Raw genomic sequence first — 23,583 nt, forward strand, 5'->3', positions numbered from 1 at the left:
CGGTGCATTTGGTGCAAGTTTGATGAATCCACAGGCTTCCCTCAACATCTGACAGACAGACAAACCCTTCTCAAGAGCTTCCTGTGCTCCCCTCCCAAGTCTCCTTGCCATCAGATTGGTCTTTCTATCTGGCACTGCTGCTGAAAGGCAGGCCCAGCTGCCCAAGAGTTCTGTCAAAGTTGAGACTGTTCACTTAAGGAGGATCCTGCTTTCTCACTAAGCTCTGTCTCATGTTAACCAAAGTGCAGTAAACTCAAGAGCCTTAGTGGCTGATATTACAAGCAGGAGAAGATGATACCTTGGAAAGAGAAAATTCTGAACACTGACATTCTTAATATTTAAATGACAGACCTTTACAAACCCGCATCAGCATAATCTCTTCCATTCAGGTTGACTGTGTTTTTCCAAAGAGAATCAGGTGGTGACAGTAAAAATATGGGATCAATGGGTTTTTCCAGGTAAACCTGCAGTGAACCATCCAGTGAGTTCTCTGCTGGAGCCACAGACACTGCAGAGGGTCAGAGCCACCCACGAGCTCTGACACCAGATACCAGATCTCTGAGTAGCAACACACACTTCACAAAGAAAGGTTTCATGATACAGAGAGTGTACATGGTATTTGGGACCAACACAGCATTGAGAAATGAAAAATTGTGGCTTTTCAGTAATCATTCAGCCACCTTGTACCTGCATTATCTTGTCCAGCTGTTTCTGATTTTCCACAACCATGATATCAGTTTTGCTGTCATGGGCAATGTAGTGACAGGCCTCTGGAGAATTGGTTGTATATATCCCTGTGACAATTCCTCTGCATTAAAAAAAAAAAAAAAAAAAAAAAAAAAAAGATATATGTAAATATAAATATATATGTATAAGGACATACATTTATATGCATACACACACATGCACATAGTATCAAAAGAGAATAATAAAGATCAGATAAAACCTGAAGGGGTATGAAGATGTGGAAGCAAACAGCAGGACAGCTCTAATGTTTGTTTCACATATTCAGACATACACGAATCTCTGATTTATGCTCATTGCAAAAAGTAATTAGTAAACAATTCAGTAGAAGATGCTGGGACTCAGTGTTTTACTCACTTAAAGTTACACAGGAGTTAGCTCAGGAAGTGGTAAAAAAATCCTCACTTATATCCTCTTTTTGTTCAAGCTGTGCACAGATACCAATTTGGATTTCATTGGTACAGAACAGCTTAAGAAGTAAAATTCAAATTAACAGGTATCAGAACAGAATAAATCAGGGTAGTTAATATTCATATGTTACTTCATCTGTTTGAATATATCTTACTGTAGATATCATTAATATTGTATAATTATCATTAATATAAAACTGGGATTCTCATCTATTTCCCACATCTTCCATTGATAAGATCCTGTACAACACCTTCTGTGTGACTGTCATGCTTAAGCCCATGGCAAACAGGATCCATTTATGAGTGTCTGAGCTATTTGGGATGTAAGGCTCCAGCAGGTTGCTGAAAGTGTCAATCAGTAGCAACACAACTTCCAAGATATGATACAAAATACTGACTTGATACATTCCCAGACCAGCAAAATAGAAATCCCCAAATCCCCCTCAAAAATTAACTCCCCCCAAAAAATCTTACCCAGCAAAAACAGCTCCAACAGCTGAGATGAACCATTCTGGAGAATTAAATCCAAGGATTGCTACGCTATGGAATCGTTCAAGACCAAGCTTAAAAATAATATACAGGAGATTATACAATATAGGCCCACTGGAGAGAAACATACACACAAATATAAACCATGAACACTTTTGATTTATTATCACAGTACTGACAAGGCATGTGAAGGCATGTTTTGGTATCCATAGCAAATCTGGCATTTATAAGCAATTAACAGGATGTGAATTTTCCACTGCCTTCTCCTGTCTGCATGAACTCTGCTGCCCAGAAAGTCTCAAGACCCAGAATATTTCAATATGAACAAGAGCATAATGAGTACTAATATTACCCTATATTTAGAATGTTTTAAAGATAGTCTTTATCTCCTCACTTGCAGTCAAGGCTCCCTGACAGCAGTGTTACCTCTGACCAAAAGTCATTTTCATCATTATCATTTCAATAAAGAATATTGAATACCGATCTTCAAGTAATGCAAAAACCTTCTTATATATTGTGGAGCTTGGGATTGGGGTTTTTTATTAATTGTTTTTTGCATTTTTAAAGGAGACAGAAGGATTAAAGGCATTGGTTTTGTTTCCTGCACCTACCTTCAAGAAGCTCTTGGCTGCTTTCCTAGAGAGGCAGTAATATTCTGAAAAAGTTATTTTCTCCCATTTTCCATTCTTTTTGCTGGCCAAAGCATTAAGGGATCCATATTTTTCCAGGCTCTCCTTGAACATCTGATGAACTGTTATGGGAGTCTGTGGGCATGAGTTATCTATTCTCAGTCTGACTCTGCCATCAGCAAAAGAAGTCCACAGAGACTCTGGAAGGTAAAGCACCATTGTCAAGGTAATCTGCAATTGAAAAATACCATGTGACTGTGTACCAGAAAACAAGAGGATTGAATAAAAACCCCAGCACAACTCTGGCACTTCCCAGCTCTTGAGAGAAGGGTTTTCCAATTTTCTCATTATCAAATATACCAAGTAGAAAGAGAAATCTTTATTTCTTGTACTTCATTCTGCATCTTGATTGAAAGTGCCATACAGAATTATGTTGATGATGTGTGTTTCAGGTACACCCCCAGATCCAGCTGAATCTGTTTGCCTGTGCTCAGCTCTGCACTCCCCCTTGTGCCAATGGAGCAGCTGGTGAATCAGAAGGCTGAAGACATCTAAAAGATACAAAACCTCCGCCCCCATTCAGTATCCAAGCTCCTTTTGTGTGTCCTACCTCTTCTCTCCCTCCTGCCCCTCCAGCTCTTCTCCCTCATCCTGTCCCTGCTCCTCACTACTTCCCACAGTTTCTCCCTTGGTCATTTGTCCCATGTTCCAATGTGTCCATTCCACTCACTCCTGTCTTGCCCTGCTTCCATGGTTCCATTTTTTATCTTCTGTTCTTGTCTTCCTCACCCCGTCTTTATACGATCCACTTTTTTCTCCCTGTGTTTTTTTCTCCCCTTCTTTGACAGGACAAAGATGCAGAGCACCAACAAATGTCACTTGGCTCTCACCACTGGTGCCAAGGACTGGGACAGTCCCTGGCACTCACAAGAAATGTCTGCCTCAAAGACTGTCCTTGGCTCTTGCAAACCCTGCAAGAGGCTGAGTATGAATACACTCCTTAGAGGATCTAGGGGTTATAAGCTGGCAAAATTCATGAGCCAGCTTTTTCATTCACTACTATGTGACCTTGGCTCATGTCCTTCATATGAATTCTGAAGGTCAGAGATGGTGCAAAAAGATTTCTGCTTAAAGAAGGCTATATTGACAGATAAGAAGAACAGAGATTTTATTCAGGTAATAAAATCTGGACTGTCACTGTTTGAGGCTCTGGAAGGACATTTTTTTCCCTATGTCATTCTCCTCCAAGGCCAAAAACTCCATGATCAGACTTCATTTTCCGTGTTTCACTGCCTTCCCTGCTGAAGGAAGACATGGCTCAGGGTAGTTTCATTCATTAGTTATAACAGGATCACTGTACTGCAACCTCTCTTGGGAACTGTTCTAAGAAAAGCTGATCTAAATACCTGGGATTTCAGATGGGCAGTTTTCCCACCAAGATGGGAACTAAAGTGTAAATTTTCAACAAGAAACTTAACAGGAGGAAAAGTAGTTAAGACCCCCTTAAAAGACACACTTGCAGTTTTCAACTGATCTTTTACAATACAATCCCAAACTTATGAACTGTTTACATGTGAATACTGTGTACAAAGTACCTTTGTTATTCAAATATTTTACACCAAGTTTGAAATTACACACAACATAGAACACGTTACACATTTTGTGGTTTTTAACAGCCAGTTTATTCCTTCCACCATGTAAAATGGGAAGTTCTGACATGGTACAAGCCCAGATATAAAAATTACTTCAAACAGACAAACATTTTTTTTTTCCTGTGTATAATCAGTCTGACTGAAACTGCTGGACCTCTGGGGTATATGAAGGATCAAGAGGAATCAAGAGAAATACACTAATCCTACAGCTTAAAGCTAATATCATTAGTGAAACCTTCTCTCTGTTCCCTACCTGACCTGCAAGTATTCTGGTGACTGCCAGAAAAGATTTGAGAATGTAAATGAATTCAGGTGTTTATGGAAGAACAGCTCTGAGAGTCATATAAAATGCAGAAGATCCAAGGTCACCTTTCAGACAGACAAACAGCCTGATTGTGGAATGGCCCTGCTGCATGATCTGAGCAACTCCAAGTGATACTCCACAGATATGCCCTGCCAAGCAAGAAGTAAACCAGTAATTTAACTTCTGCCTGAAAATTAATCAGAACTAACTCACAAAACAGGGTCTTGATTATATGCCAGGTGCTGCAAAACATCACTCTGCCCTAATGACAAGAGAAGGAATTCAGCTCTCTGCTGGAGGCATTCCTGTCAGTCACCATCCAAGATTCCACAGCTATGACGCCATCACATTCTGCTGAAAACAGAAATACACCATTCCTCCTCTCATCCACTACTTTTCACTTTTCTTCAAGATGTCTATGACCCTGAAAGATTAACTTCATTTTAGTAAGAGCTGGAGCTAAATAAACACTGTTTAGAGTCTGCAAGCTTGGCATTTGTGTCAAACTTCTCCTTGTGTCAATAAACAGATTAAACAAAGGTACAGAACTTTGGAATTTCAAGAGAACCTGAAAGTCTCAGCCAGCCCAAACACAGAGTGATTCTTCTAATAAAACACACAAACTGTGTGTGGTTGTGTGTTCCTGTGGCTTGTCTTGCCACAGCTGGGGGAAGAAAAGGCTTTTCTGTTATATTACCAGTTTTCCACAATAAACAAATAATTTTACCCTCTCTCACAGAAAAGACAAATAGAGGAAATATTTTTAGATTAACCAAAACACACAAAAATATTTCAATTAATGGAAACTTCTACTTTTTCCACTGCAGGAAAAGGGAACAATTATTAATTACAATAAAACATTCTCCTCCTCACATCAGTAAACCCCTACAGTGTGGACCAGAGAAATGAGATATCCTCCAAAGAATGCCTCCACGAGCTGACGTGGAGGGAGTGGTGCACCAGGACAAGTGCAAAACAAGCTTCATAACAATACTGACGCCTCTAAAAGTGATTACGATGCACCAAAATGAAAGCATGTGGAGGGTGTAATCAGGAGGAAACATCACTACAGAAACATTGCCTAGGCATGCAGGAATGGAAAGTCAAAACTCAGAATTGAAGTTGGTGAGTAATGTGAAAAGTCACAAGAAGGGCATTTACAGGTACAGTGGCAACCAGAGGGAGAACCAGTGATACTGTGGGCAACTCACTGACACAAGACATGCAAAGGGCTGATGCTCTCAGTGCCTTCTTCACCTCAAGGTCAGGCTTCCTGAGCTTCCAATCCTACTGGAAGGTGAGCTGTTTTACCTACAGCAGCAGAACATCAAAGTAGGGACCACTTACACAAACTGCATGCATACAAGAGTTGATGGGATCAGATGGGTTACTTCAGAGTGGACACTGAGAACCCAGGTCAAAGCCATCCCAAGGTTGCTCTCTGTCATCTTTGAGAAAGCACAGCAATCTGGTAAGGTCCCCATCACAAGGAAAAAGGTAAATGCCACACCTGTCTTCAAAGAGCAGAAGAAAGAGGATGCAGAAAACTAAGGGTCAAATCAGCCTTACCTCAGTCCATGGAAATGCTATAGAACAAACTCTCCTAGAAATCATTTTGAGCTATAAAATGGTGACTGAAACCAGCTAGAATGGCCACCCTTAACTTGGTCCAGAAAATATAACCCACCTGCCTTCCAAGATGAGTTGACCAGCTCTGAAGGTGAGAGCAGCAGCACATTGCTTACTCTACCTTTAACAAAGTCTTTGACAACTAGCTCAGCATCCTTGGAAGGTTTGAACCAGCTGCAATTGGAGGAACAGGTATACAAAATATTGACTGGACAAGTAGTCTTTAGGAACAGTGGTCAGCAATTCTAAGTCTTGTTAGCAGTCAATTCCAAGTGACATTCTTCAGGGGCTACTTGTGAGAAATACACTGTACAATGATGGCTCTCTTGTCCTGGACAACAGAATGCACCCTCACCAGCTTCAGTGAGCAAACTTGAGGAAGTGATGGACAGGACAAAAGGCAGGGAGGCCATCTGGATGGACATCAGCATACTGGAAGAATGGGCTGACACAACCTGAAAGCTTGAAAAGTGTGAAGCCAGGTCTTGCACTCTGGGAAGGACAGCCCCATGGCACAGCATGGGCTGGATGCCAGCTGGCTCAGCAGGAAAACCCCCATGGCTCTGCTGAACAGGTTGGCTGTGAGTCAGATGCGTGCCCCAATGGAGATGAAGGCTGACTACACCCCTGGCTGCACTGGCAAGATTAAGCCAGCAGACCAAGGAAAGGGATTATTTCCCCCTACTCAGTGCCCCTAAGGCTGCCCCTGAGACAGTGTGCAAGAGAGAGATCCTGACAAGCAAACTGGCACAAGCCAAAAAAGTGATACCAGGGCACTCAGGGGTCTGGAGCACACCACGTACAAGAATCCCTGCAGGAACTGTGTTTCTCCAGTCTGGAGAAGATAAAAAACGAATCTACCTGCAGTTTGTCAAAGACTGAAGCAGGTACTATGAGGAAAACAGATTTTTCTCAGAGGCACACAGCAGAAGGACAAGAGGCAATTGACATGAGCTGCAGCAAGGAGAATTCTTGCTGGATCAAGAATTTCACAGTGTAGGTGACTCAGCCTAAGAAGAGGTACTGAGAAGCTGTACAATTTCCCTGGAGGTTTTCAAAACTCAGCTGAACAAAGCCACAAGGCTTCCTATGAGCAAAAAGATGTCCTAGTTGCCCTCCAGTGCTCTTTTCTGACATAAATTATTTTGTTGATTCCATCAGTATAAAACCAGCATGGATGAGCTCTCTTCTAACTTCACACTGGTTTTAAGTCAATGTAATGCGTGCTGCCAACATTAAAGGTACTCTGGATTAACATATGCATTAGAAAACCCCCAAATCCTGCTTCCACAGGAATGAGCTTCTACACATTGGTAGAAAGGAATGGGGAAAAATTATAGAACAACCTGTGGTCCCTATTAGATAAATTTACTCCTGAGGTTGCAGAATGTATCAATGATAAAATGAGGAAGTCAGTTCTGAACAACTAGAAGATATCAGAATCTCCTCCTTTTCTCTTTACATATAATGTAGAACTCCTGCAACCAGTCACTGAACTTCCTTCTCATGAAAGATCTTTTGGGAGGAGTTTTTGAAATTCAGTCCTGACCTCACCACTCAGCATCTGCATAGCAGTATGATGTTTCCATGTTAAAGCCTGCTTCCCATTTAAATGGATAACAAGTAGTGCCACAGATTCCCAAGGTCAAATAGAAGACAAAGTCTAACAAATTGTAAGCTGTTGATTCATCAACTAGAAACATATCTAAACACCAATAAGGGAACTGCTTAATTAAAATGGATAAGGCGGGACCTGTGTTTGCAGGAAAATTATGATGGAACAGCTGGAATGGCCTCTATCCTTAGCTGTTCTCCTCACCTTTGAGGCAGAGGCTGTGGTCAGCCCTGCAGGAGTGGCTGAGTGACATGTGCATTCCTGCTGGAGCTCTGCTTTACAGCCCAGCTTACTTCTGTAAACTGCAGCAACCTCTAGGAGAGAAGCAGGTAGGGAGCTGGCAGCATTAACCACTGTCCCAGATAAATGCTTAGGAAAATAGGTCAGAGCCTTCACAAGCACTCTGTAGAATCAGTCTCAGTGACAATCTACATAGAGAACATGTAGCTCAAACAGTACAATAAGATACCCTGTGAATTTGAAAACAGGAGTTTGTTATGCCTTTATTCATCCACATTTATTTCCTGCTCACTGAAAGCATATACCTAGCAGCTCACTTCTTGGAAAGAACCCTACTGTGTATCAAAGACCTGCCTATTGAAAAGTAACTATATATCCAGACAGATAAATATTTATACACACTATACAGCCTGCATGCAAGATTCCTACATAGATCAGATAGCTATGTGCTCACTGCTTCAGTTTTCTCCAAGAACAAATGTTTTGTTGTAATGAGCACATTTAGATACCAGTAGCAGCCTCTCCAAGGCAACAGGGAACTCTCTTAGGGCTGCAAACCTTCCAAAGTTTTGCTAGCAAACCTCCTTTAAGCCACATGGCAGCATGCTCAGGCAAGCCATTCAGCACTGCAGCTGGATTCAATGACACCAGTGTGCACATGCTCTGATGCAACATACAATTGACCAAAGCACAGATATTCCTTTAAAGCCTCCAGTTATTACACTGCACACCAAATCCTCCCCAGGTGACAGCTGGTGAGTAGGCTGTGATGCCAAAGGTAACACAACAATTTGCATGATTCTCAATAGGATCAAGCTATTTTTAATTTTTATCCAGTCATCATTTCAAATAGAGACAAACACTGGCAGAAACACGTGCAAATTTTCAGGCAGCTCCGGAAGAATTCTCAGCTGCCCTGACTCACTTCAGTTTTAATCTTGTCTTTCATTAACTGGGCCTTGAGAAATTGTCAGTCAAAACCTGCTAGAATAGACATAAAAAATACATTTAAAAAGAAAAAAACAAACCTAAGAAGAGCTCAAATTTCCAAGGATCATCTTTAACATATTTACCTGCTGGCTCTATGCCTTCACCCTGGGTCTCCTCCAAATGAGGCAGCAGATCCCTGCAGACAGTCTCTGCATCTGTAAAGGTTCTAAAAGCAAATAGAACTATTAAGATGTTATCCAGGAGCACTAGCAGGATCTACTACAATCAGCGTACAAATATGCAAAATAGATATCAAAAGGTAAACAAAACCACAGCTTGCAAGCACTTTGAAATACAAGCAGGTGGAATTAGAAAGTTCAGAGCTATCAAATACTTTTCACTCTTGCACACTCCACTGTGACCTAGTGCAATGGAAATGCCTTGCCCTAAGAATGACATTTTTTATTTCACACTTTTGGTTAAAACATCATGGAATATACCAGATGAAGACACTAACTTTGAAATTCCACAAAGAGGCCATGAACCGTACAAGTACGAAGAATGAGTTACCAATCTTAACCCTGATCATAGTGACACTGCTACAACAACACCACCTTGTCAATTGTCACTGTTGATACCTTGATGAAGCTCTGAAGTCAGGGCTTTTTTTTTAGGCCAGGAAGACAAGGCATTTTTAAAAATAATAATACTAATAATTATAATAATAAAGTTTCTCAACAATGTCACCAACACAACAAATTATCATTAACACATGAATGAAATTAACTTTTCCTAAAAGTAAGCAGACCAAGTTTAAAGTACAAATACAAATTCTAACCCAAAAAGTCTGTAAGGTGACAGACTGCTAAGAATTCCATGTGCAAAATACCTAAACAATAAGCATTTAGAAATTATCAAATATAGCAATGCACTACAGATTATGCAAGAATAGCAGCATAAAGATTTTTTAATTTAGCTAATTTCATTTCATAGAACAAATGGTGGGAATCAGAAGCTTTAGAGGCTAAGAAGAAGCTAGAACTTCCTTCATTCTTTCCCCATACAACAGAAGAGTCCTGAATGAAGCTCAGGAAATCCTTCCCCTCACAGTGTAATAAATTAACTCAAAATGTAGAAAAAGAAAGTTGAAACAATACCCTTCACAGCTTTCAAATAAATACAACCTCAAAAGCAGTTTTTACACAGTGGGGACAGGGAGCAAACAGCAGGACCAAACACTATATCAGGCACTATTTCCCATTTCATATTAACAACCACACTTGTAAAATATTTATATATGTGGGACACTCCTAGAATTTATTATTGTCACAAAAGCCTTAAGCAAGCTGTGTCTCCCTTACAATAATTCAGCAGACTGTGTAACTCTTCACCCCTCAGAAGTAACAACCACAGTTCTTTTCCCTCCTCACTCTTCCCCACAGGTACCCTCAGGGCAGGGCACAGGTCACAAAAGCAGCTGAAGGAAAACAAGGAGTCATCACTAAGCTTGCCTGTGAGGATATTTCCTCTCTTGTTAATGGCATAATGGTATGAAACATGAAAGGGCTTGTCTGATAAGCAAAATGAGGATCTGAAAATAGTCACTGGCTTGGTGAAGGCAGATGCTGGAGAGAAACTGAGTAATTTAAATACAGAAGGGGATTATCCCACATTTTGAAAGGTAAGCCTGTGTTTGATATGTGGAAGAAATGGTGACTTAATGAAGTGGGATTGCAAAGACAGAATGAAAGACGAGGAAGATTTGTTTGGGAATAAAACAAAAAATCCCCATCAGAAATAACTTAAGAACATATGATTGTCTGCTATCTCAAAACACTTGATACAATTCTTGATTCTTTTCCTATTTTAAAGAAAAACTATATTTGATGTTTAACAATCCAGTGGAACCTTTTGCTTTAAATATCTTGTGAATAAAAAAGCTTTTTATTTTACAAAACAAATAACCTGAAGTCTTGGTCCAAAGATAAGCAAAACTTTTTTGATGAAAACAAACAGCAGAAAAGCCTTCTGAATAAAACAACTCTGATTAGTAATGTACCAGAAGAGCCTCATTTGATAATACTCAAAACCTTAATAAACATTATTAATGACTTTTTCCAGATTAATATCTCTTTAGATTGCTTTATTCTTATCTATTACAGGACACTGGTTCAGTTTACATTATATTCTCTTTATAGAAAAACAATAACCAACATTTGAACTTCTGGACTTCCTCTGGTAATGTTTCAATGTGCAAAACTTCCATGGGGTCCCTACACATTCAGTATCTTTGTGAGTGTTAAAGTTGGTAACACTCCATGCTACATAGTTCTTACCTGTCCCCAGGAATCAGGCAGCTCATTTGCAAGTGAGGCTTTTTGCCCTGAAAGTACAATTAAGAAATTTTCTCTTCCAACAACAACTTCTGTGTGTATTCAGAACCATTGCTTCTGAGTGAAAGAATGTGGCTTTGATGACTCTACTTTAACCTTTTATTAAGAGTTATTTCTTTAAAAATTAAGTAAATATCCAAGAATGGTTACGGTATCTGGAACTGTTCAAGACTGAACTGAGCAGAATTTGGTGGGGCTGCCTGATCAAGAGCTTACTGAGCATAAATTGCAGCAAGGAGAAAAGGCACTGCAGAACCATGGCATGATGCCAAGATGCCCCAGCAAAACCAAAATGCTTCAGAGATCTGGACTTTGGCTCTTAAATTTTTTATTAAGACTGTGGTTCTGCATAAATTATTCAGTGTTACTAGTGCAGGGCCAGCATCTTCCAAAATCCAACTACCAGTTTAAAGGTGGACTTTCTGCATCTGATTTCTGCAAGTTTACAATTCCAAAGATAATAAGCAAAAACCTCTACAAATCACACAGAGCTTGAATTCAACAGTCATTTGAACAAGTCAATTAGGACAAACTGAGACAGAGTTCCAAGACACTGACCAACTAGAACTAACCAAAGCATGTTTCTGTAGAACTCCATTAGCATGGGTGTTTTTTGAATGACAGTATTTCCTGGTGTAATTTGGGCTTTATTTTCAAGGTATTGCTCTAGCAAACATGACCTCATCTGCTGCCTGAATTCAACACACTGCTCTCACCTGAGACAGCTCAGGCTGGCTGGTTTATCCAGAGCTCTGGGGCAAAGCCCAGCACTGCCCACCCCACCCACAGCTCCCACCACTCCCCTGTGCCCCCTGGATCCTATTCCACACTGAAGCTGCTCTCACACACCAGGCCAACCTGAAAAGCAAGATTCTGAACATTCTCTATTAACAAAGGGATTAACAAAGGGACAACTTCCTTTCCCTCTGTGTTTCCATGACTGTAACAGCTCTAGTGAGATTTCTCTTTGCAACCCAGGAAGTAATGTGTGTGTGAGGTAAAATAATGACTGATGTAACTGATAGCCCTTCCTGCTGGGTGTGAGTCACCAGAGGAGAAGCATCCAATCTGGATTTGCTGTCATAGCAATTACTGGTTTTATCTGAGTGTATTTGATAGCAACCACTGAATACAGTATCACTTCTTATTGTAACTACAGAAACTAAATGCCACAGCTAAATCTTCTGCTTCTATCATTACAAAATGAGTGCTTTTTTGCTAATTGCACACTAGAAAAACTGTTTGCTCTGTTCCCATAATGATGCTTAGTGATTAATGGCACTACTTACCGTGATACCAATTTCCATATTTTTTTATTGTTGTTTTAAAGGACTTTGGAATTAGTCTTTCCCTTCCACAGACTCTGTTTCCTGTTCTGGGAATGAGAATTTCTGCTTAAACCTCACGCTCTAGGCCAGAAACAGATATTTGCTGTCATCTAAATTGTTTCCTCATAGTAAAATCTGGTGAAAATACAAACAATAAAACTGAAGAGAATCTACTAAGTCAGTCTTTAATATGATAATAAACCATTTTCCTCTTTGGAAGAAACATTTTACAGAAACTCACACTTGAATAAGCCTTACAGAGTACACTGAGTGTCCTGTAAAATTACGTTGTAGCTTTTCTCTCAAATTTAAAAACTATGAAATTTATGTTCTAGGATACATTTTGGCCTGGTTTTTGCAGACTGATTTCTACTACCACAAACTGCACCAAGAGAATATGAACACTGTTATGCAGCCATGATATTATTATGAAATTTAAGGGGAACCTATTCATTAAACAGATTACATATGGGAGCAAATAAAAAGACATCGCATTCTTTTGGTATTCCCATTCCCTATCCTATTCCTGTTCAACTCCTGTAATCTTGTCAATGTTGAGTTTTTACCAGTCAGCTCTCTACAGGAATTATCAAAAATTTAAAAGATCAGCCTTTCTAGAGAGAGAGAGAGGCTTTCTATAAAGTTGCAAAAATAAGCTGTTGAACAAATAATTACATTACATATTAACATAAATTGTTAATACATTATTCAGGACAAGGTATTCATTTAGACATCAGAACATTTACTCATAACCCCCTATGCACATATAGCAAGCCAAAGTACTTCTGCATTTGGAAATCACATTAACAACTGCTCACAAAGAAGACTCAAACATTTTTTTTGTCATAAAACCAGTGGGTAGTTCAGACCACACACTCACTCAGAGCCACATCCTGAGCTTCCAGACCTGTGCTGTCAGATTCACAATGGAGATACCATCTCCTCCTCCCTTTCTTGGTATCCCTGTTGCAGCGGCTTCTTCATTACACAGCTTTTCCACTCCCACCCTGCTCCTGGGTCCTGTTGTACCACATGTGAGATCATCATGCAGCAAAATATTTTTATTAACTAATTATTCTGGTTTAATGGATGAGACATAGTCACTGTTGAAGATGCTGCATTCATTATCAGATAAGCTGAGGTTGTGATCTGGCTGTGGTCAACTATGTTACTGCAGTTCAGGTCCACTTAACTTTCAAAGCTTTTATTATAAAACTTGCAGATTGCAAGATTTTTCTGCTTTTGCCCTCTCAAAAGAAATTATCCTGCAGACTGTCTGCAACAGAGAACACAGCCAATAGGGAGGGAAAGCTCAGTTACAGTGTCTGCAGAGTGCATACAATTTCTCTGTCCCTTACATGATTTTTTCCAAAAAGCAATCCTGTTCAGCTTCTCCTGGGGATGCTCTGACAGCACTGCTTCCAGACTCAGTGGCTCTCAGGAAGGCTCAGTGCTGCTCTGCTCTCACTGTGATGATCCAAAGCACTGCAGCTCCTTCCTCTGCCTGGCTGCTCCTCTGGGCATATCACCTACAAGCTCACCAGAGACTGCATTCACATGGCAGTGGGCATGTTACTTCATACTTCTTACAACAAAGTCCCACCTTTTAACTAAACTCCTTTCTTTGCTCGCCTTGCCCAAAGAAATATTTTGTAAGACACAGGTGTTTATCTTAAGCAGCAATGTGTGCAGATCCCCATTTGCACAAGCATTTTTTTCTCAAATACTTCTTTATTGAACTGGCTTTCCTAACTATTAAATATTAATCCTATTTAATAAACACAAAAAAAAAAATAGGCTGAAGTGGAAAATATGCCTTTTTCCAAGACAGAACTTCTCCATAAATTTTCATTTTATCTTTTACTACTTGCTTCTCTTGAGGACAACTTAGTGAATTCCTTCTCTGAACTCCTGCAGCTTGTTGGCTTGATTATTTAAGGAATCCACTATAAAGTGGATGACAAAACATCCTTCTTCTAATCAAGTGTCCATCTTGTGCTGTTTCAGTCTTGGTGACAAGTGTCCCAAATATTGATCTCTGTTCCAACACTGAGGAATTCCCCCCTCCAAGCTCTTGCTGCATGATCTCCAGGCCATCCCAGCTATACACATTCCACCAGCCTTACTCTGCATTAGAGTTGCTTTGGGGAGTGCTTTGGGTCTACATCTGCACATTCATAAAAATTTTTCATTGGGTGTTAGACATTTTCAACAGCTCATTGGGACATTGAATTCAAGAGGGAATCATTAAGTATTCATCTGCCAACTCTTCTGGCAGCAAAAAGTAATGGTTTAAATTACCTATGGGTAACCTATGAAAACTGTAATGACTCTGGTATTTTGCCTAGAGACTTCAGAAACTAAATATCTTCATCTGGATTCCATTCATGAGAAATTCTTTCCCAAATCCCCATGTATCCTATAAGAGACCAAAATACCAAATCCAGTATTTTATAACAGAACTCTAGGGACAGAATGTAGAAATGAGCACATTTCTACAATGTGACAAAGACAATAAATTCAGAATCACAGATCTGACCTAGAGTTCTAGACAAAGACAATAAAGTCACTCTGACTTAAATCAACATAGCACCACAGCTTTGATAGACTGGCAGCTAAAGAGACTGGCATAGAAACAGCCAAGAAAATATTCTATCTCCAGACTCTGAGGTGCTACCAACTGTTACCCAAGATGTTCTGAAGATGTTTCTCATTTTTTATGACATAAGGTAAAAAAACCCCACAGTAATGACACACCATATTAGTTCTTTAAACCCCCATTTTCTGTAATGTAGTCTTTTTCCCGTAATGAGTAGAGAGTCACAGGAAGTCCCCATGGCCCTTTACAGGACACTGCTGTCTATTATGACTGGTCATCTTATTTACTAATTACTCCTCTATTCAAATGAGGGCAATATTATAATACATTCCTTATTAATTCTATTTAAAAGTTCCCCTTTGCCCTTGAAGAACAGGTTAGATTTAGCTGTTAATTGGTTTCCATGCCCTCATGAGATTTAAAAACAGGGCCACAGATCAGCCCAGATATGTTCCTATTCTTGCAAAAAGGCTCAGCTGATTCAACAATAACTTTGATTTTCCCAGGGCACAAGAAACCAGTCTTTGTCAAATTACTCACACAACTTCTCTCACAAAGATATAGTTAAAAGCTAAACAAATGCTGAATAAAGAACAAAATACTAGTGATAAACAGCTGAGATCTATTTTACCATATAACAGTTGGCACACACCTTCTAGTAAAACCAATTTCTTTAGTTGCAAAAAACAGAACTGAAGCATTTTATTCTTGTTGAGAATAAATATCCTCAAAAATCAGGTCATGTATTTTGGTGAGCAGAGCAGTTTTAGAGATAGCTGAGAACTTCATGGCTGAATGGGAAGAAATAAACAATGTAACGAGCCTTTTTTATTCTCCCCCAAAAAGGCTCTATTCAGCAATTGGGAGCATACTACAACCCTGCCCTGACCTTGGTACAGATTTTCTGGCTCTGTCCTCCCCTGCACAGCAAAAACCCAGACCTGAAGCAGAAATCTCCCAGTATCTGTCTCTGCATGGCTATTTGCAGGGAGTGTAGCAAAGTTAGGTCACACAGAACTCATCATTTCATCTCTGCCTCATTGAATGAATCAGGTCATACTGATTCAATTTCAGCCTTATAAAAGATCTTCCTATTTCCATTTGATACAATTTTATTTTCTTTGTCTAGTCCTTTCTACTTTGAATCCTACTTCCAGCATACAAAAAAAGGGACAGAAGTTTGCTACCTAACTTCAAACCACACCAGGTAAACAACAGCATTTAATGCAACAGCATAAACATGGCAACATGCACTGGCATCTTCAAAAACAAACAAACACAGATGTTTTATGCCAAAGACTTTGAATGCATCACAAGTATTTTGATTTCTAGGGTCTGATATTCTTCCATCAGAAATTCAGTAAAAACCCAAATGCTAAACATATATCTAACACAGGAACCTTAAGCTTCCTGTTTGCAGTGGATGCAAACCATTGCACTTTTAAATTCTCCTTTAACTTTTTTTCCTTAACAAAGTAAACTCAGATTTTAATTTTTTTTATTAAGTATGTCACAAATAGAAGCATGCCTGGACTAAAATAGAGGCATTATTACTGACTTAGCAAAATCCTCCCTTTCATGAGTCAGAGTGTACATATACCTATACAGATCACAAGTCAAATAATGGTTTATGATCTTTGGACAGGTTAAACCAAAAACTTACAATTCTACTACTTAACTACATTGGGATTCCAGAAGCAACAACAATACATTCAAAGGTTTTCAAAGATTTCTTGAACTTCTTCCCGTTCTGAAAACCTTAAGTCTTTGGATTGCTCCTCATGATTCTTACAGGATTACAAAGCCCAGAACAGAAGAAACCATTATGGCAGAAATTATCCCAACAATCCTTTACCTGAAAGGATCAAACAAATCTTCCAAGAGACATAACATGCAAGTTAGTTCCTAAATAAATGTGAAGTTAGATATACCTTAACAGAAGACTAAATTAAGTCTCTGGAAATGGATATTAGTGCTTAGCAATACTAATTGAACAGAAGCTAAAATATTTCCCATGAGATGTCTTGTTCTAATCTTAAGTACTTCCAAAACTCTAGAGATGGGGAGATTCTCTCCATCTCTAGAGAGACACCATTTCAGTGCTAGATCAACAGGTAGAAGAAACAACATGTTCTTTTTGTGCTGCCTAGGACAGAAAGGAGGAGACAGCACCCACCAGGATTATTTTTGTAAAAGGTAACATAAACATCAAAATACACTCCTCTAAAAGTCACTTCCCCACTCCCACCTCTAAGAGATGGGTTACCTGGTTAAGTTCTGCTGCCTTTGACAGGAAGAAGATGGTCTGTCACAAAGATCAATTATTACCCCCCCAAATCCAGAAGAGAAGAGGCTAAATAGCCTCTGTGCTATAAAATAAACATTATACAGGTGTATCCTATATGCCAATAAGATACAAGCAACATATTACCTACCCAAGGATGCTAGTAGATTTAAAGTAAAAGTAGGATTTAGCAAAGGAGAATAAACCTATTTATAATCTTCATTAACAATTTTCTCTTATTCTAGCCTCAAAAGATACACCTTATTCTTCATTAGATAGTAGAGATACCAGGAAAATTCTTGTGCATCTTCACAGTAGTACAAGAGAAACTTAAGCTGGGAAAAGTTGGTATGTGAGTTTGTTAAAATAAATGCTCGAGCTACTTTACCCATTTTCACAGCTTCCTGAAACATTCCTTGCATTTTCAGTCTGCAGTTGTGTTGTGAGAATCTCTCCACTGTTAAGCATGCTGAGAAACCCTGCAAAGCTGGTCACAAATATGCTGAAAAGCTGTGCAGATCAGGCATAAATGAGCTACTTGGAGAACCAAAGAAACCAACAGTAACTGGTTATTTGTTGGAAAAAACAACACGTAATACAAGAGGAGGAGTCTACTGCTACAAAAGCTATTTCTTTCTGATTTTAACATGCTTGAAATGTCGCAGTGCCTGTGAGCTGCTTACTGTTAAACTTTCTTTTTAATTCACTTTTCTTTAATTATCCATGAGAAGAATTTTAATGAGTTCACAATGCTTTAAGATGCAAATCTTTGCTTTTGCCAAGATTTCCACAAATTCATTCACACAAGTTGAAGCAATTCTAATTTTACTAAGTCTAGTTTTGAAAAAGAACATTCAAACAAGCTATTTGCTTAAAGAAAACACAGATTAATTAGGAAATGCCTTAAAGTCAACTCAACCTATGAAACCCAGCACTGCAACAGCAAAGCACCTCCTCCAGCACCACAACTACAACAGCACTTCCTGCACCTCACCAGAGCAGGCCTATGGTTTAACATGGAGGTTTCTACACATGACTGAACAAATTACTTCCCAGGATGTAAGAGAGAACAGTTCAGATGTTTAGGCTACTTCTATACTGGTAAACTAAACAAAATCCAGAGAATGGCTCAAGCCACCCACTGTGAGCACCTTCCCTGGCATGGCTCTGTAGGAACTGGCACTTGCCTGGGACAATGCAGGGCAGAGGCTGTCACTGGAGATGATATTAATGACCACCCTGTCTGGAGGAGGAAGAGAGATGCAAGCCATGCTGTGCCATGGCCTTCAGAGCCAGAGAACATCATCTAAAATGTTTGACTTAATGGTACAAAGAGAGCCATAGTGACTAGGAGTATCTAAGATAGCAAATATTAACTTTGTAGAAAGTGTGGATTTTATTCCAGAGTGCCTTGCACCACATCCAAACACATAATTGTAGACAATGCAACTTGAAATGAAAGAAAACTCTGAAGGGAGATTCTAAGGGTTCTATTCTCAACACCAGAAACTTGATTTGAAAATATCTGAACTCAAAAGGGGGGTATTTCAATGGTAAAAATTTGTCAACATATGCAGCAAAACTCTATTTGTCAGGATTGATTTAGCTCTTTCATTTTGGGATAATTCTCTGAACCCTTTGTTCCAACAATTCTCTGCAGAAAGCCACAAGGTCTCTTCCTTGCAACCAACTTTCCAGTAACATAATAAAAACTCTGCTGCAAGAAAACCCTTCTTTTTCTTCATCAGGTCATCTAAAGTGTTTTAGATGCTATATGAAGGAAACCAATTAGAGAGCTGCTAATTACCTTGGTTGAGTTGCATCTTGGGTGTTTAGTGGCTGGGTAACAGGCCGGTCTCCTGGAAGGAAATGGCAGCTCATTCTCTAAGTCTTGTACTTTCAATGAATAAACAGATAACCTCAATTTAGGTGTCTTCTGTATACACTGCGTTTATGAAAGATATTTTTTTTGTTTGTTTTTCCTATAATTTTCCTTAAACTTGCTGATGGTTAGCAAATTATTTTGACACAATCAAGCATTATCCAGTGGCAGATCACTCCTCCAGTAACAAGGGCAGCTTGTTACTGCCAGAAGGGAAGCCAGACTGTGAAGTAAGGGGAATTTATCAGTGGGAATTGGTGGAGAAGAGTTGCTTTGGACTCTCTATTGTGTGACTGTAACAGAAAACTCACATCATTGTGATAAACTGTGTTCCCTGCAACTGTCAGCTACCATCTTGTCACTTGAACAACAGGCTCATGAATGTCAAGCTGCAATAGTTTGACACAGAACCTGCCTTTGCAGTTCTGGTACATTTCTAGGTTGACTTCAAGTTTCAAGAAACAAATCCTAACAAATGAGGCCAGCAACTTACATGGAGCTCAGCAGAAAAAACCTTCATCTTGAAATGGTTTTTACATGTTGCACCTCACAAGATGGTATGATCCTTTTCTTTTATGCCTAAATCTACCTGCATACAAGTTGCACAAGCCTGCACTAGACCCAGCAGAATATTTGTGCTGGGATGGGCTGCTTTCTGCAGCTACAGGATAAGATTTCTGGGCGTTGACAGGCTCACTAAGCAATAAAGGAATATAAAAGCCAAATAAAGCTCACATACTGTTCACATCCTTTGCTCTGCAATTAGGACTGGTATCTTTCAGAAATTTGCATCCTCAAAGTTGAAGACACTGTCCCTACAATTTGCACAGTCACAAGATCCCAAACAGAAATATCAGAGAGGCCAAACCAAAGCCATGTTGTTACTAAGGTCCAGCAGTGACCAACAGCACTGCAAGGCAAAGCAGCCTGGGTGTGGGTGGAGCATGCTGGGGACAGGATGTTTCAGGTTTAATTCACAGTAAGGCTATGGAAATGTGAAACTACCCAGGGCTGAGTACTCCCCCATCTATTTATTTGTAAGGCAAGAAAGTGACTGTTTCACCATAAAATCTGTATTTACTTAAATGAACAGAGGGGTGGACTAACTCTGGATGCTCCTTGCTAGTCATCCCAATTAGTTTAAGCAACTGTATGACAGGGCCCCTTTTTTTAGTCATATAACTGGTAAGAAATAGTGCCAAACAATACTTTTTGGTGCAAACATTCAACTGGTAGTCCTATTGTTCCCCCCATCTTCCAGCACTGAATCCAAATCAAATAAAAAGAAAGACCTTACCTCACAACCACTACCAGCAGAACATCTCATAACCTTTATTCAAAGCTGTTTCAAAGGCTTTGTTACATTTTACATAAATTGCACCACTTCTAATATTTTTTAATATTTCATATCAGTTTTCTTGGGGCCTGTCAGCTTTTCAACTTGCTACTAACTGCAGCCCTCTGCCTGCTATGTTCTGTTAACTACATTTACTGTGATTATCTACAGCTCTTTTTCCTACATTCTCATAAAATTAAAAATTTCATTCAGTGTCTAAAACATTTTAGCTAAAGTAAAAAAAAAAATTTAAACTCCACAGATCTACCAAATGAGAGTAGTTTTCGGGGTTTACGCAAAATGCTAAATCCAAACATGTCTTCAAATATTACAGTGCCAAAGCCTCCGTTAAATCTTACTAAACAAGTGAGTCTAAACACACACCTTAAGGATCAACCAATTTATGCTACCTTGGGCCAAGAAGATGATGCTGAGGGCAGATTCCAGAATGAAAAGCTTCAGGCAAGCAACAGCTTTTTAAACTCACATATGCTTTTTATACTAATTTATTTCTAATGCAGAAATTCAGATTAGACAAACCTGTGACTGCTAGTTACTCACTACAATAGCTCCAAAGAAATGCCATTATTTACATTTTTCCTGGAGATACCCATCTTTTACTTTCCAGCTACAGCAAAAAGATTTTTCTAACAGTTTGTTTCTATAGAAAACATCCTTTTCATATCATAATTACAGGCTCAGGGCCATTCAAGGTTCATTAAATGAAATTGTCACACTTTATTGTTTAACATACATTTTGAATAAGACTAAAAATCACAGCTTAAAAATATTACTTGAAGGATATTTCCCTAAAAAGTTTGTAGAAATTGTGCTAACTTTTGAGATCTGGATGCTTGAAAGAATCCAGCTGAGCACAAAGGAAAGTCTGCTGTGATTCTAATTTCACCTTATAGAGGAAATACTGAAGCTCTTTAAGCAGATTCAGTGTGACTGAAAAGAGACAATCCCTCAGATTCCTGACTTTTTTTCCCAGTGTTTTAATAAAAGGGTTTTTTAATACTTTACAAAAATCAAGGGTGCTGCAAGAAGCTGCAGTTCAGCAGATTGTTCTCTTACCTGTGTCTCCAGGATCCTGCTTCCGATGAGAATGAGAAATAGCAATACAGCCAGATAAAAAAATGCAAATAAGCAGATTCAAGCAGTGATTTATATAATGGGATTAAAAGATAAATGCATAATTCTTGTAGGATATAAAGATGCTGCATGGTCCCAAGGTCAGGGGGGAAGCAGTTTTAACTCCTGTTTTGTGCTAAGCTGTTTCAGAACCAGAGTCCTCTGGTGGCTAAATGCACCAGGCTCCAGATCCAATTACTGCCCATTCCCAGTCCATTCCTGCCTCCCTGCAGAGAACAGAAATTCTCTGCTTGTTTTCCTGTTGACATCCACATGCAAATCTGATGCTGGGCAAGTAAAAAGCAACAAGGTGATTCATGTTACATGTGGCAGGAGGGAAGAAAGAAAGAACAGTAAAAGAAATTAGCTGTTCATCTGAAAAAATGGGTTAGCAACAACCACAAACTTTAGGAGGCAAGGTGTGCACCACAAGAAACAGATTTGGGCACATACACCCTTCATCACCAGGCTGGTTGAGTACAGGAACCACGACTGTAATTGCTGAGAAACATGTCTGCATGTGTAAAGGCTGTATCACATTTATTACTGATCATGACAAAGCCATCTGCTGAGGATTCTAACTCTGTTCCATAAATAAAGTATTGATAAATAGGAAGTGTCTTGCTTCAGACAGCTGTAGGACTGTGTTCTCCTCAGGTATCAGAATGACTGCATCTCTCACACAAGAGCACATGATGATGCACAGAATATCCACTGAGTGGTATCTCCTGTTTTTATAATCTCAAACACCAACCCTTACTACTTTTCCCACTAATTATTTGAATAAATAATGATTTGATTGCACCAACTAGAACCAAAGATGGAGAAAACAAATACTGCATATGAAGGTAAACTTAATCTGATAGGTCTCCCTAATAAAATGAAAGTAAATGACATAGGAGGCTCAATCCTCTTAAGCAAAGATCCAAACCAGCCAAGTTTTTGGCTGTTATTACAAGTAACAAATGTTAACAGTAAGAAACCATCCACCAGTGTGAATTCTTATATTTACCAGTATCTACACACACCTACATGAGGATTTCTATTTACAGAAATTATATACTCTTTTTATCACATACTAAAGATGGATCTCTAAAATTCATTATGTGCTTTGAAAGCTTCTCATCTACTAAAGCATTCAGCTACTACCAAGCCATAAACTGATTTATTGTTTCTTCTTAAAAACAAATATTATGTTCATAACAACAGATTATAGCTAATTTATCTTTAAGGTAGAGACCATTATGAGAATGAACCTTTTCTTTGTCTTAAAAAGGAGATATTTAGTTCTTGACCTACAAGTTTACAGAGTAACTTACCATAAATATTTCTAGAGAAGAGTTCCTACATTTACTTGTCAATATAATTTCACAATTGCAAAACATAGATTTACATGTTCAGCTGCTGATAATTATGCTTGGAGAAAATAATAGTTATCAACACTGATTTCTTTCTTGTGGTTTTGAACTGTTCCTTTCATTGATATTTTCTGTTGATTTCCTGTAATTTGCTTCCCCTTCTTCAGCAAATTTACAGGCTGAATATAAGTAGATTGTATTAACTCAATCTTCTAATAGTATTTACTTGAAATACACTAGGAAGTTCATTGTAGTGGCACAAGAGCTCTAAATGATGACGAATTTTCATTCAGATCCCTCCCTCTTTTTATTTTTCCCCATTTCCCACTGTTAGACAACACAACAGGGCCCTCTCCTTCAGTCATCCTGACTCTTTACCTGTGCTGTGCTTGGCAGGGCAGGGCACTGGAACCTTTGGGCTATCATAACCACAGGAGATGCTCTGCTTTCATAAAACTCTTCCCAGGAATAAGGAACTGTTTCCTGGAATAAAAGAGCAGCTTGTAAACATTCCTATTCAACTCAAGTTTGAGCAAAATCTGTTCTCAGTTCATGCAGCTTTTCTGTATTTTTCACTTGAGATTTTTCAGTGTCAAGTTGCCATCTTCTAGGAAAATATGCTATTGC

The 23,583-nt window shown here is 39.0% G+C and overlaps 1 protein-coding gene across 2 annotated transcripts in view; it reads right to left on the reverse strand.

Moving 5' to 3' along the window:
• The window catches only part of ACSBG1 (acyl-CoA synthetase bubblegum family member 1), a 32,262-nt gene extending 14,507 nt beyond the window's left edge, over positions 1-17,755 (reverse strand). For both annotated transcript variants that reach the window (XM_059481830.1, XM_059481828.1), the window contains exons 1-5: positions 17,635-17,755; positions 8,786-8,868; positions 2,255-2,472; positions 1,629-1,717; positions 688-808 (exon numbers count right to left, since the gene is read on the reverse strand). In XM_059481830.1, coding sequence (XP_059337813.1) covers positions 688-808; positions 1,629-1,717; positions 2,255-2,472; positions 8,786-8,868; positions 17,635-17,714 — 591 coding nt within the window. In that variant the 5' untranslated portion in view covers positions 17,715-17,755. The remainder of the gene's footprint in view (positions 1-687; positions 809-1,628; positions 1,718-2,254; positions 2,473-8,785; positions 8,869-17,634) is intronic.
• Between the last annotated feature and the right edge of the window lie 5,828 nt (positions 17,756-23,583).

This window comes from Ammospiza nelsoni, chromosome 14 (assembly GCF_027579445.1).
Source record: "Ammospiza nelsoni isolate bAmmNel1 chromosome 14, bAmmNel1.pri, whole genome shotgun sequence".
In the NCBI taxonomy this organism is placed as follows: Eukaryota; Metazoa; Chordata; class Aves; order Passeriformes; family Passerellidae; genus Ammospiza; species Ammospiza nelsoni.